The sequence below is a fragment of the Ctenopharyngodon idella genome, chromosome 21, assembly GCF_019924925.1.
Source record: "Ctenopharyngodon idella isolate HZGC_01 chromosome 21, HZGC01, whole genome shotgun sequence".
NCBI lineage: Eukaryota > Metazoa > Chordata > Actinopteri > Cypriniformes > Xenocyprididae > Ctenopharyngodon > Ctenopharyngodon idella.
In genome coordinates this window covers 24,679,431-24,691,537 of record NC_067240.1, presented here as the reverse complement: position 1 = coordinate 24,691,537, position 12,107 = coordinate 24,679,431, and the positions used below count along the sequence as shown (strand labels likewise).

At 37.7% G+C, this 12,107-nt stretch overlaps 1 protein-coding gene across 2 annotated transcripts in view; it reads right to left on the bottom strand.

Annotated features, from left to right (window-relative positions):
• The window catches only part of clint1b (clathrin interactor 1b), a 45,232-nt gene extending 39,363 nt beyond the window's left edge, over window positions 1-5,869 (bottom strand). The window contains exon 1 of one of the 2 annotated variants that reach the window (XM_051877437.1): window positions 5,633-5,869. In XM_051877437.1, coding sequence (XP_051733397.1) covers window positions 5,633-5,673 — 41 coding nt within the window. In that variant the 5' untranslated portion in view covers window positions 5,674-5,869. The remainder of the gene's footprint in view (window positions 1-5,632) is intronic. The other variant, XM_051877438.1, reaches the window with a different exon arrangement.
• Between the last annotated feature and the right edge of the window lie 6,238 nt (window positions 5,870-12,107).

Below are 12,107 nucleotides of genomic sequence, written 5' to 3'. Positions count from 1 at the left end.
TAGAGCATGTTACATTGTGAGAGGCGAATCACGACTACTTCAGAGTGTAAAAGGTCTAACCCATAGACTGGTCTAACCCAGCACAAAAGGAACTAACAGTGACATAAGTGCACGCTGATGGGTTGAACGCGCGCGAAACACTAGTACCCGCCATTTTTAAAAAGCCACGAACTCTACAAACATGGAAAACAGTGACAGAAGGAAACGCTAAGGAGAAAATCCAGCACGACTTTGAGCGGACCAAGCAAAACATGATTATGTATTTCTGCTCAGCTAGAGACAATGGGCATCAACCACATGGCAAAAGCAAATAGTTTTTCATATACTGTCTACTTTCTTCGTATAACAGTTCTATCTAATAAAATATTAAACATGACTGTTAAACAGATTGTAAACTAATGAAGACGGAGAATGAAAGCACTGTTTGCTCTGGCTGAGCTGTCAAAATAAAAGTCACAACAACAAGCGCAGTTTACGTCACTTCAGAGTTCCTACTGGTGGTGCAAATGCAACCAGGAAAATGGCCCTAGGGAACATTAGCTCTCGGGGAACCACCCTGGTGGCTAGTACCTATAATTAAGTTCCTAGAACAGCATGGTGCAAAAGCCCCTACACGCAGTGGTGTAGTCTACGTGATATGCAGGTATACGCCGTATACCCACTAGGAAAGGTCAAGGATTTCCGTATACCCACTTAAAAAAGCGAGAGGATACGTAACCATCCAATAAACCACAATATGATTTGTGGTTTGTTGCTTTTGACATGAAACAAAGTCTCATATTTCTCAAAGTCTCAAGTTTCATATTTTGCCCATTTTACTTCAGAATAAAAAAAACAAAAAACAAATACCGTTTTGGCGTTAATGTGGCGTGACAGACCGCTGTATAGTTCAAGAGAAGTGGCAGTGTGAAGCGCACGTGAACTGATCCTCACCTCCGCTTTAATACCAGTTACAGAGCGAAATAAACATGAAAAATCCAAAATTCGTATCATGTCTTGTGTAATCGCTTAATCAGTGTTTCAACCGCGGAAAGACGTTAATAACAGCTTGTAAACAATGTCACGTAACGTCACATTTACCTCAGAACAAACATATTCAGTGACCATAAACTCTAGTCAGCTAGAAAAATGAACTCTAGAGAGGAGCATTTAGCTAAATATATACACCATATATTAATTATAATTTTTAATGTTCTTCAATAGCCTATATTATGCATGTTTGAATAAATCCGTCAAGTTGACAGCCACCATTTAAATGTTTATATTTCAAAAAACTAATTGGAGTAGAAATAAATTTAAAGTTAGTAGGCCTATATTATAACTTTATTACTATAAATTACACTTAAGGAAATTTTTATATTTGTATACAAATCAGTTCATTTTAACCTTAAATATTAATGTAGTACCAACTGATTCCCATGTATATTGCACAGCATTAGTTGAGAATTATTTTCTTGAGAAAATTTGCCATGTACTGTACCTGATATACAGTATATCCAAATTCCAAAATGACTGATATTGAATCGAATTGCAAGTTAGTGAATTGAAATGCATAACTATGATGACAGACTGGCAGGAAATGGTGCAAAACAGAAAACAACAGGGTGATATTGTGACATACTGATAAGCCTCATCTTTCCATTATTGTTACACTAAAAATGCTGGGTTAAAAACAACCCAAGTTGGGTCAAAAATGGACAAACCCAGCGGTTGGGTTGAAAATGGACAAATCCAGCGGTTGGGTTGAAAATGGACAAACCCAGTGGTTGGGTTAAATGTTCGCCCAACCTGTTGGGTAGTTTTATTTAACCCAACTATTGTTTAAAAATGACTATATGGCTGGCTTAAAATGAACATTTAACCCAACCACTGGGTTTGTCCATTTTCAACCCAACTTGGGTTGTTTTTAACCAAACATTTTTTAGAGAGTAATAATAGTTGCAACTTGCACTCTTAAATGTGCATTGAAACTTGCCAGCTGATAAAATATGCTCCAGGGACCATATTCATATAACATCTCAGGCTATCTTAACTGGCTGAGTTAGATGGTGATTGACACTAAACAGTAGAAAATCCAGTCTCTTCAGCTGTAAGTCTTTTGTTGATTATAATAAATTGACTTTTTGATAAAACACACATAAGCAGTCTTTCAGAATGCTCTCAATAACATGTAGCCTAGATCAGTTGCATACTATATGCATTAGTGAGTGTGGCGGTGCTGGTGTCGCTCTGGGACAGGTGAGTATGAGGCTGGGAAAAAAAAAAAAAAAAAATCACAGTATACTCACTACAGAAAAACCAGACTACACCACTGCCTACATGCATATGTTTACTTTTTTTTATTTAAAGAAGAAACCAAACCAATGTACAGTTGACATTTGAGGCTTAATGCTATAGAAAAGCAATAAAAAATTTTTTTTTTAAAAAATCAGGAAGAGTGTTTTCAGCTTGTTTTTTTTATTTTTACATAAAAAATATGGCATGTAGTTGCTTAAAACAATGGTATAAAGCTATTTAAAATATTCAATGTAATTGTGATAATTGTAATTAATCACAATTACAATTTCAAGGGAATAAATCGACAATTCTGAGTTTTGTCATAATTGTGCAGCCCTAGTCTGTTGCATAATCCAACGTTTTTCTCTTGGTAAAATAATGAAATACTTGCTAAAACAAAATGAAATCTGTACAAAATACAGCAGGGCTTGAGAATGCGGACTGCTCGGAGCAAGCGTGAACGACGCTCAGGACAATTGACGGAACTGCCAATGTCACGATAAGGCCAGTGCTGCATCTTCACGAAAGTTTATCCTTTGCACGTTTTTAGGCCTTGCAAATTTAAATATTCAAGCGCAAGAAGACACGAAAGAGAAATAGTAAACTAGATAGTAAAGATTTTTGTATTTTATAGCTATATTGGACAGCCTATTCACCAAACTTTGCAGAGGTTAAAATCCTTCAAGCATTTGTAAAAGGTTGATTATGTAAGGAATAATTGACGACGGGCTGTTGAATTCTTAGAAAATAATGCATACCCGAGGTGTTCAAGCAGAGTCAATTATTCCGCTTATACTACGATCACCACACCTCAAGACACTGTTCCGATGTTGTATTTCAAGACATTTGTCAGGTTTTTGTTCTTAAAACACTTGTGTGTGTGGGATTAATTTCTTATGCATCTCATCCCAAGCCTCTGTTGCTAATTCCAAAACGTCATTTCAGAACTAGTAACGGAGGCTTGAGCCTTGATAGCAGAATAATACCGTTGATACAGTTATTAACTATTGAGATAACAGAAACATTTGGCGAAGTCATAGGGAACTGCAATGCGGTCAAGACCTGCTAGAACTACTTAGCCGTGCGTTTCCCTGAAAATAACTGCACAGCTTAGAACGTTGGTCAACCAATCAGATTCGAGCATTCAACAGCCCCGTTGTATAAAACAGAAATGCACCACTAAATGGGGCAAACTGACAAAAAAGAAGTACAAAACAGTAAGTTCTACGGTTAAAATGTTCCTTGGTACCTTGGATTAAGAAATGTATTCTTAAACACCAGGTAAAATTTAATTCCCATGGTTTACCTTTAGACTTAATACAATCAAATCATTGTTTCTGAGTAGGTCATGGGAATGTCACAACAAAAATATTGAGAGACTTTCGGAGACCATTTTTGTCTGTTTTTACAACTTGTTTGAGACCTTTTATATCCTCCACAGCAATTCACTAATAGGCCATGTTAATAAAAACAGTATAATGAAACTTTAAGATACAGATGTTGTTTGGTCTTTGGATGATATAATGATGTTACCAGCAGATAAAGAGTCATTTCTGTTTAGTCATTTAGGGAAAATTTACACCAGTGTTTTAAGATTATCACATTGGTAACTATTTTGCAGAACAAGTAAAGCACCCTTTTGCTGGTTAGACAAGCAACAGGATGCTTTGTATATAACTTTATTGTTGGCAACTTTCTATTATGTCATACTGAAAAACCATTTCTGTCAGTCAATCTAGTTTAAAGGGTTAGTTCACCCAAAAATGAAAATAATGTCATTTATTACTCACCCTCATGCCGGTCCACACCCGTAAGACCGTCGTTAATCTTCGGAACACAAATTAAGATATTTTTGTTGAAATCCAATGGCTCAGTGAGTCCTCCATAGCCAGCAATGACATTTCCTCTCTCAAGATCCATTAATGTACTAAAAACATATTTAAATCAGTTCATGCAAGTACAGTGGTTCAATATTAATAGCAGAAGCAGTGTTTTGAAATCGGCCATCACTATATAAGTCGTTATTTTGGGGTTTTTTGGTGCACCACAAATATTCTCGTGGCTTTATAATATTAATATTGAACCACTGTACTCACACAAACTGATTAAATATGTTTTTAGTACATTAATGGATCTTGAGAGAGGAAATGTCATTGCTGGCTATGGAGGCCTCACTGAGCCATCGGATTTCAACAAAAATATCTTAATTTGTGTTCCGAAGATTAACGAAGGTCTTACGGGTGTGGAACGCCATGAGGGTGAGTAATTAATGACAGAATTTTCATTTTTGGGTGGACTAACCCTTTAAGCTGTGACTAGGGATAAAGCACATACCCATGCACTAACTTTTTGAAAACTTGAGAAAAGCCATGCAGTTTGTTTCATTGGGCTTTTCAAGAGATTAAATACAGGTGCTCACAATAAAAAGTACCACATTTCATTTTAAAATCAAAACTAATTATGATGTTTCTCAGGAATTTGCACTATAAAGAGTAGCCATCACATGCAAAATAAATCATCTGAGGATTGAATTAAAACTCATTCATTGTCATGTGAAGAGCACTGATGGAGCAAAACAAGGCCCACATGTACTACTAAGGTCATTCTGCTTAGTATTTTAGGGTTGACAGCTGAATCGTCAAGGTTGTTATTATCAACGTGTGTGTTGTGATGTTAAGGTTGAGCGCTACCGTTATCCATTCCACATATGAATTTAGCATGGTGCCTTTAGCTAAGCTAATAGGCTAATTAGCTAGCATGTATAACGGGCCTCTGAACCGTCTAACTGTACAACATATAAACAACAAAAACTCCAACATTTTACACACAAATAAAAAAGATATAACAGGGGGAGAAATATCATTCGAGGCCGTTCAAGCTCATTTGCTGCTGACTAAAGAGATGTTTTAGCGGTATAACACTCGGCAAGAAAAATGTACAGATGAGAAGAATGTATCTGGAAAAAGTGGTGGGCTGTCTACATAGTCAACATTTTGAGAGCATTATATGAAGGTAAAACGGGCCTATTATGCCCCAAAATGTTGCACGCTCCTGTCATGCCCAAAGATGCTGCCTAGATAGGCAGCTCACTGGGGTTTGAAACACAGCCCAGAGAAAAATAAATTAAAAAAAAGCGTGGAAATTGTGTAGGTTTAATGGAAGAACACGCATGGTCGGGAAGGGATCATAAATAGGTTTAAAATCATGAAATAAGAGAGATCATACTGTTATATTAATCGTGTGGTGCTCGTGATCAGCTGAGGACGTGACGTCACGGGATCCGCACCTTCATAAGTAACGGGCCTCTGCATCGACACACAAGCTCTTTAGAAAGCAAAAGCCCGGGCATACTCACGCTTTATCCACCAGCTCCCTGACTTTCCACATATTCAACATCTCGGCGCTTTAGCAGGGGCTCTCCGCCTCAATATCTCGTCGCCCAGTCCGCACTAAAACACAGGTGGACTCGGATATCTGTTACCGATAATAACAGAATCCCTCAGCCCCTTCCGCCTCTCCAGCGCTAATCGACACAGCACAGCGGGTCGGCCAGTTACTACGGTGACGCGTATTGTGCGTCAAGAGGGAGAGGACGCGGGCATGACGTCGTATGCGGTCATCATGGGAAATGTAGTTTTTCGAGAAACGTAACGCGCCAAGTACAACGCAATGCACTTGATTAGTAAATCACTTAAAGGGGTCGTGAAATGCAGTTTTAAATTTTTATATTATGTTTCTCGAGGTTAGTTTATAAATTTTGCAAAACCAGAACAGGCATAGGCTATTCTTTATGTCTTAAGACAAATATGTTTCCCTGAACCATTTTAAATCGAACTAATCAGATTAGTGGCTACACTGAGCTAAATGGTTATGAATTATACTTTTATTATTGCCAAATAAATACAAGGTTTCTTCACAAAAAAATAAACTAAATGTCTTTTTAAGTTAATAATAGGCCTACCATTTAATAATACACACAATAATACCATTTCAATACCAAATCATCCAATTTTGCTAATACACTGTTGACAGACTTAAACAGTGTAAGGGTTGCATCAAAAAGAAAAGAAGATTAATAATATAGCTGTAAGCGGCAATCATCGGGGTCCAAGCACCAGTGGCCCATGTGAATGGTTAGCGATCCATTTGAAACTTATGATGTGGTTTTTATAGCAAAGTCCATCTTGAATCTTCACTGAAAGATAGAGTTTGATCAAAATATGTGTGCTGTATGTGTGGACTCATATTCAGCATATTTAGATGAAATGCATGGACAGGACAATTATGAAGATTTGCAGCTCAAAACTTTACTCATCTGAAACGTTTATCTCAAGGCCCTTTTCATCTTTATAAAGTATTTCTACTGTATATGTATTGCCTTCTAACCTTATGCTTGCTTAACATGTGTTTATTTTATTATTCATACCATAACAAAAATAAGTGTCTTATAGAATTTTTTAAAATATATTATTGTGAAAAATTATAAAATTGTCTCTTCATTTTAAATAGACAGCAGTATTTTAAATCATGTCTGGCAACTTAAAGATGTGTTTTTGGGGGATCTAAAAAGGTAAAATAAACATTTAATGATCCATAAGCGTTTCACAGATTTCTATTTACACTAATTATATAAAACTAGATTATATAATCTAGGTTGCCAGGTTTTCACAACACCCTCCCAATTGCTACTCAAAACTATCCCAGTCGCGTTCGGGGGGTAAAATCCGCTTTTTGGAGGGGTTCATGTTATTTGGGGTCGCTTCAACCTCAGACATGGAAAAAAAAAACTGCAGCAACAGTGTTAAAGTAGCCAAATTCTGCGGGAAAATCGCGGACTTGGCAACTCTGCTGTCAGTACACCATAGCTATACAAATGAACTAGATCTATTTCCATTCAAAGGGATGGAAACTGATAGAAAACTGTGGCTTCTTCTAGTGGACAACATTAATATCACAGCCTTTATCTTTCAGTTGAAATGGCTGAATTTGCTGTTAGCCTCCCGAGCATCATAAATTCATGAAACTAGGCATGTTGCTCAGAATGACTTCTCAGTATGTACAAAGTTTTGAGAAGTTATAATACATATAGACATAATAGTCATAATGGGTCTTACCAGACAAATATAAAAAATTGTATCTCCTAAACAGTTCAATAGATCAAAATTCTTTTATAAGCTTTGTCAGCAGCTGATGTGTACAAAGTTTGGTGTGGGTTTGACAAACGGCCTAGGAGTTTTCACAAAATTTGGCACACATTCATTTTTACAAGATGTTCAAATATATCCATTTTTGTAACTGTAGGCCATTCAGATTTGTTGTTAATAGCCGCTGAAATTTGATTGGCTGCTGGTGGCCATGTTTTTTTAAGTATCCAAGTCAAATGAGAGGATATGTTAAGATGTCCACCAAAGAAGATGCATACCAATTTTCAACTTCATAGATCATACGGTTGAGGAGTTATAATGGTTTTTTAGTTGTATCGCCCCCTATTGGCAGAATTTTACAAAACTTGGTGTGCATCCTTCTCAGAATGTCCTGTTGTCTTTGTGTGTCAAGTTTTGTTAAGCTTGAAGATTGCGTTCAGCCGCTATAGGTCAACTCCTAAAAATGGCCGTTGCCTGACCAATTAATTAACAAAATTCTTTTGATAACTTTTTGCCAGCACCACCCCTAGCTACTCTGTACCTATTTTGGTGAAAATTGGACCAACGACCTAGGAGGAGTTCGAAAATGTAGGCTAGGGTAAATAGAAAATATAGTAAATATAGAAAACATTTTTAATAGAAAAATTCAAAATGGCGGAAAAAATTTTATAGCTTGAAATGAAATCGGAGATATACATTTTGTAGTGCTTGATTCTGTAGCGTTTTCAGGTGAAAATACTTTTGTTTCTAACTCTTAGGATTTCAAAGTTTTGGTCAAAAATGCAAATTGCCTTATTATAGCACCATTTAGAGTCAGATGGTTGTGTGTCTGTGCACCTGAGTAGTGGTGCACGATTGGGACCATCTTGCCAGTTTGGGGGTCTCTATGATTTACGGTCTCTGATGTCCATACAGTTTAGGGGCAGAAAAATAAGGAAGAAGAAGAAACCTTCAGGTTTCACTATTTCATAATCTTAAAGGTACACTTTTTTTAAACTTTTGGCCCTCTAGCAGTGCTGCATTTTGCAGAAGAATTTTTTTTTTTTGTTGTGCTTCACCTCTGCATGACGGATGAATATGGTTCTCCTACATCTCATAAAACATTCACTACTAGGCTTAAGAGATATAACAAGTTTACTTGGAAAGGAGCAAGCTGACAAGCTGAAGACATTACTGTAGCTATATATACACGATACTTTTCCTTGAAAATAAATTCCAGCACAGCGCAACAACCATAATTAGAAACTGTTGCACCATCAGATTAAAAGGTTTGAGAAAAAAGTACTGCACCATGGTACAACAGTATTACTCATGCTATCATGAAACTCATAATCTAGAGCGCAAATAGAAACAAACTAATTCAGAGTTTGTTAGAATCTCGTGGAAAGACAGCACTTCCTGTTATAAAAAGGCTCTAAAAACAGCCAGGGCCGAGCATCTCCACAAAATCATAGAAAATAACCAAAACAGTCCAGGGTTTTTGTTTAGTACAGTGACTAACAAATAAACAGACAACCTGAACAACCTAGATCCAAATGAACTGGCAAATAACAGACCCATTTCAAATCTTCCATTTATGTCTAAAATACTAGAAAAAGTTGTCTGCTCAATTGTGCTCCTTCCTGCAAAAAAAAAAAAAAAAAACCCTTTAAAAATTTTCACTCAGGATTCAGGTCCCATCATAGCACAGAAAAACAGTGCTCATTAAACAGTGCTCATTAAAATTACAAATGACTCACTTGTAGCTTCTGACCAAGGCTGTATCTCAATACTAATTTTACTTGATCTTAGTGCTGCATTCAACACTATCATAACAGATCGACTACAAAATTACACTGGTATTCAGGGACAGGCATTAAGGTGGTTTAGATCGTGCCTTTCAGACAGTTACTATTTTGTCTATTTAAATTGGGAAAAATCTAAGATAACGTCATTAAATTACTGCAAGTGCTGCAAGGATCTGTGTTAGGCCCTCTGTTGTTTTCAATATAGTATATGCTGCCACTTGGTAATATTGTAAGAAAACATGGAATTAGTTTCCACTGTTATGCCGATGATACTCCGATATATATTTCATCATGACCAGATGAAATCTCTAAATGTCTACTGCCAAATCACAGCCATCCACATGTTTGCATATGATATTGATTTAATAGATTAATAGATAGGTTTTATATTTATCACAGAATTAGTGAATTGCAAGCATTGGGCAAAAAAACTGTGTTTGACAACAGGTTTTAAGTTGCAGCTAGTAATAATATATGTCGCTCTGTCATCTTCTGGCTCTGGAAACTGGGACAAAGCTCACCAAATGTCTCTGTCAAAACTTAATGGACATTTCCAGTACACCCTTCAACAAGAGGACACCAAGCCTAACAACAGCAGTCAAAAACAACATCAATGCATTCAGAAAACACTGTGATCCTTCATAGCCCAAATATAAAATGGCAGAAAGGAGCTATCCTTGAAAGTCTGTTAATCCTGCAGCACTTTGGCATCCTGATTCCATCATGCTCGTCTTTGTGATAGACAGCAGACATCTGTGAAGGTTAGGCCACCCGTTTCCTGATGTCATCTCCAATTCAGGGTCCATTTCTCAAGAGTCTGCATCATATTGCCTCCATGTGTGAATTCCAGTGAAATGCTGAGATTTTAAAGATGGACTCAGATGGAGATAAAAAAGGCAACCTTTCACATAAACACATGGTATAAATAAATCATTAACCTGATGACAATCAAACAAGCAAGAAACATCGATTGTCTAGAGTGACAACAGACACAAGACGGCACTTAATGTCCTCAAAGTCTAGCACTCGAGGGAGCCGAGAGACCATTGTGGGCAGGCAGATTTGAAGTCTAGATGAGGACGTCAGGACACTCAGGAACCATTTGATCAGATTAACTAAAAGGAGTAGCAGAGATTGACAGCTGAGGCTGTTTTGTGGCTGCCGATAAAGTATTCAGTAGTGATGTGGCCATCGGGAGGGGTAAAGTGGTAAACAATGTCCATGGGAGGCACTTAGACGTGGGCCCACCGACTGAGAAAGTGCTGTGGCATGTTAAAACGTGCTGTGATGAGGTACAAGATAGATGGCCAAATATCAATTTACTCGATCGTCGCTTTTGATCGTTAACCTCTAGGTCTTGAGTTTTAGCACAGCATTGTAGGTTAATTTCTCTCTTAGCGGGTCGGAATCTGTGGGCTAGGTATTTACTGTTTACTTAATGTTACTGGGGGGCAGTTGTGGCCTAATGGGGGGTTTGATTCTCAATACCGGCCTTGAGCAATGCACCTAACCCCCAATCACACCCTGGGCGCCACAGCAAAATGGCTGCCCACTGCTCCAGGTGTGCGTGTCCAGGACTGGATTGGTAATCTGGCATACCGGGCATTTTCTCGGTGGGCTGACACACTTTGTGGCATTTTTTTGTTTGTTTGTTTTTTGCCAAGAACTTGCCTATCATGCAGGGACAGCAGCCAATTTATTTGTGTAATATATAATATATGTGTGCGCGTTAGTGTTGTCAAAAATATAGATATTCCGACATGTATCGATACTGTAGGCCTACTCATTTTCCATAGTATTGATACACCGATAGTAGCTGCACGTTCTTGCTTTCGCTTCTCTTCGATGATGAATTGACAGTTTGACACACACCCGCCTCCTCTCACTCACTCGTCTCGTTCGCTCTGGATGAATAGTGTTGTTAAGTAACTGTCGTAGACCTTGTTAGAGCACTTGAGTCCCATGCCGGTGGACTGGGGTTTGAATCCTACTTAGAGCAGGTGGTTCAAACAGGAGGCATTACATTGGTGCCGTGACCCAGATGGGAGTGAGGTTTAGGAGGTGAGTGTTACTGTCGTAGGTCAGTAAGAGCTGTGCGTGTAAACTTCACTCTTCTGATCTCAAGAGGCGGACTTTAGCCTCCTTGTTAGAGCGCCCGACTTCTATGCCGGCAGCCTAATATTTCTGATGCTGTCTGTCATGTTAATCAAAGAACAAAAGACATAGAGGAAATCATTTGCTGCTCTTGACTGAATAACTTTTGTAACTTTAATTGTAAGCATTAATCTGTATTTAAAAGTGCAATGTGTAAATTTTAGGAGGATCTATTGACAGAAATGCAATATAATATACATAACTATGTTTTCAGTGGTGTATAAAGACCTTACATAATGAACCATTATGTTTTCATTACTTTAAAATGAGCCATTTCTATCTGCATACACCGTGGGTCCCTGTACATGTTCAGTCGACATTTTGCGCTGGCATGTTTCTACAGTAGCCCTAAACGGACAAACTGCTCTACAGAGTGCTTTTTCCAGAGACTCGATCGCTTTATATGCTTAAAAAATTTTAATTTAGGCTTTTACTCACATATAAACTTTGATCAGCGAACATAAACATGCTTGACGGGCGAGAAAAAGCCTCTTCTGGAAGCTCAGACATGCTGCATAACCAATGAAGTTCATTCTCGTGTGTTACGCAGCACGTTTGAGCTTCCGGAAGAGGTTTGTGTTTATGTTAATGTTTATATGAGTAAAAGCCTAAATTCTATATTTGCATCATATAAAGTGATCGACTCTCTTCAGAAAATTTGGACTAAACCAATTCAATTCATTTCATAGGGATTAGTTTTATGATCTCTTTATGAACTTTTTGAAGCGTCAAAGTCCCAGTTACA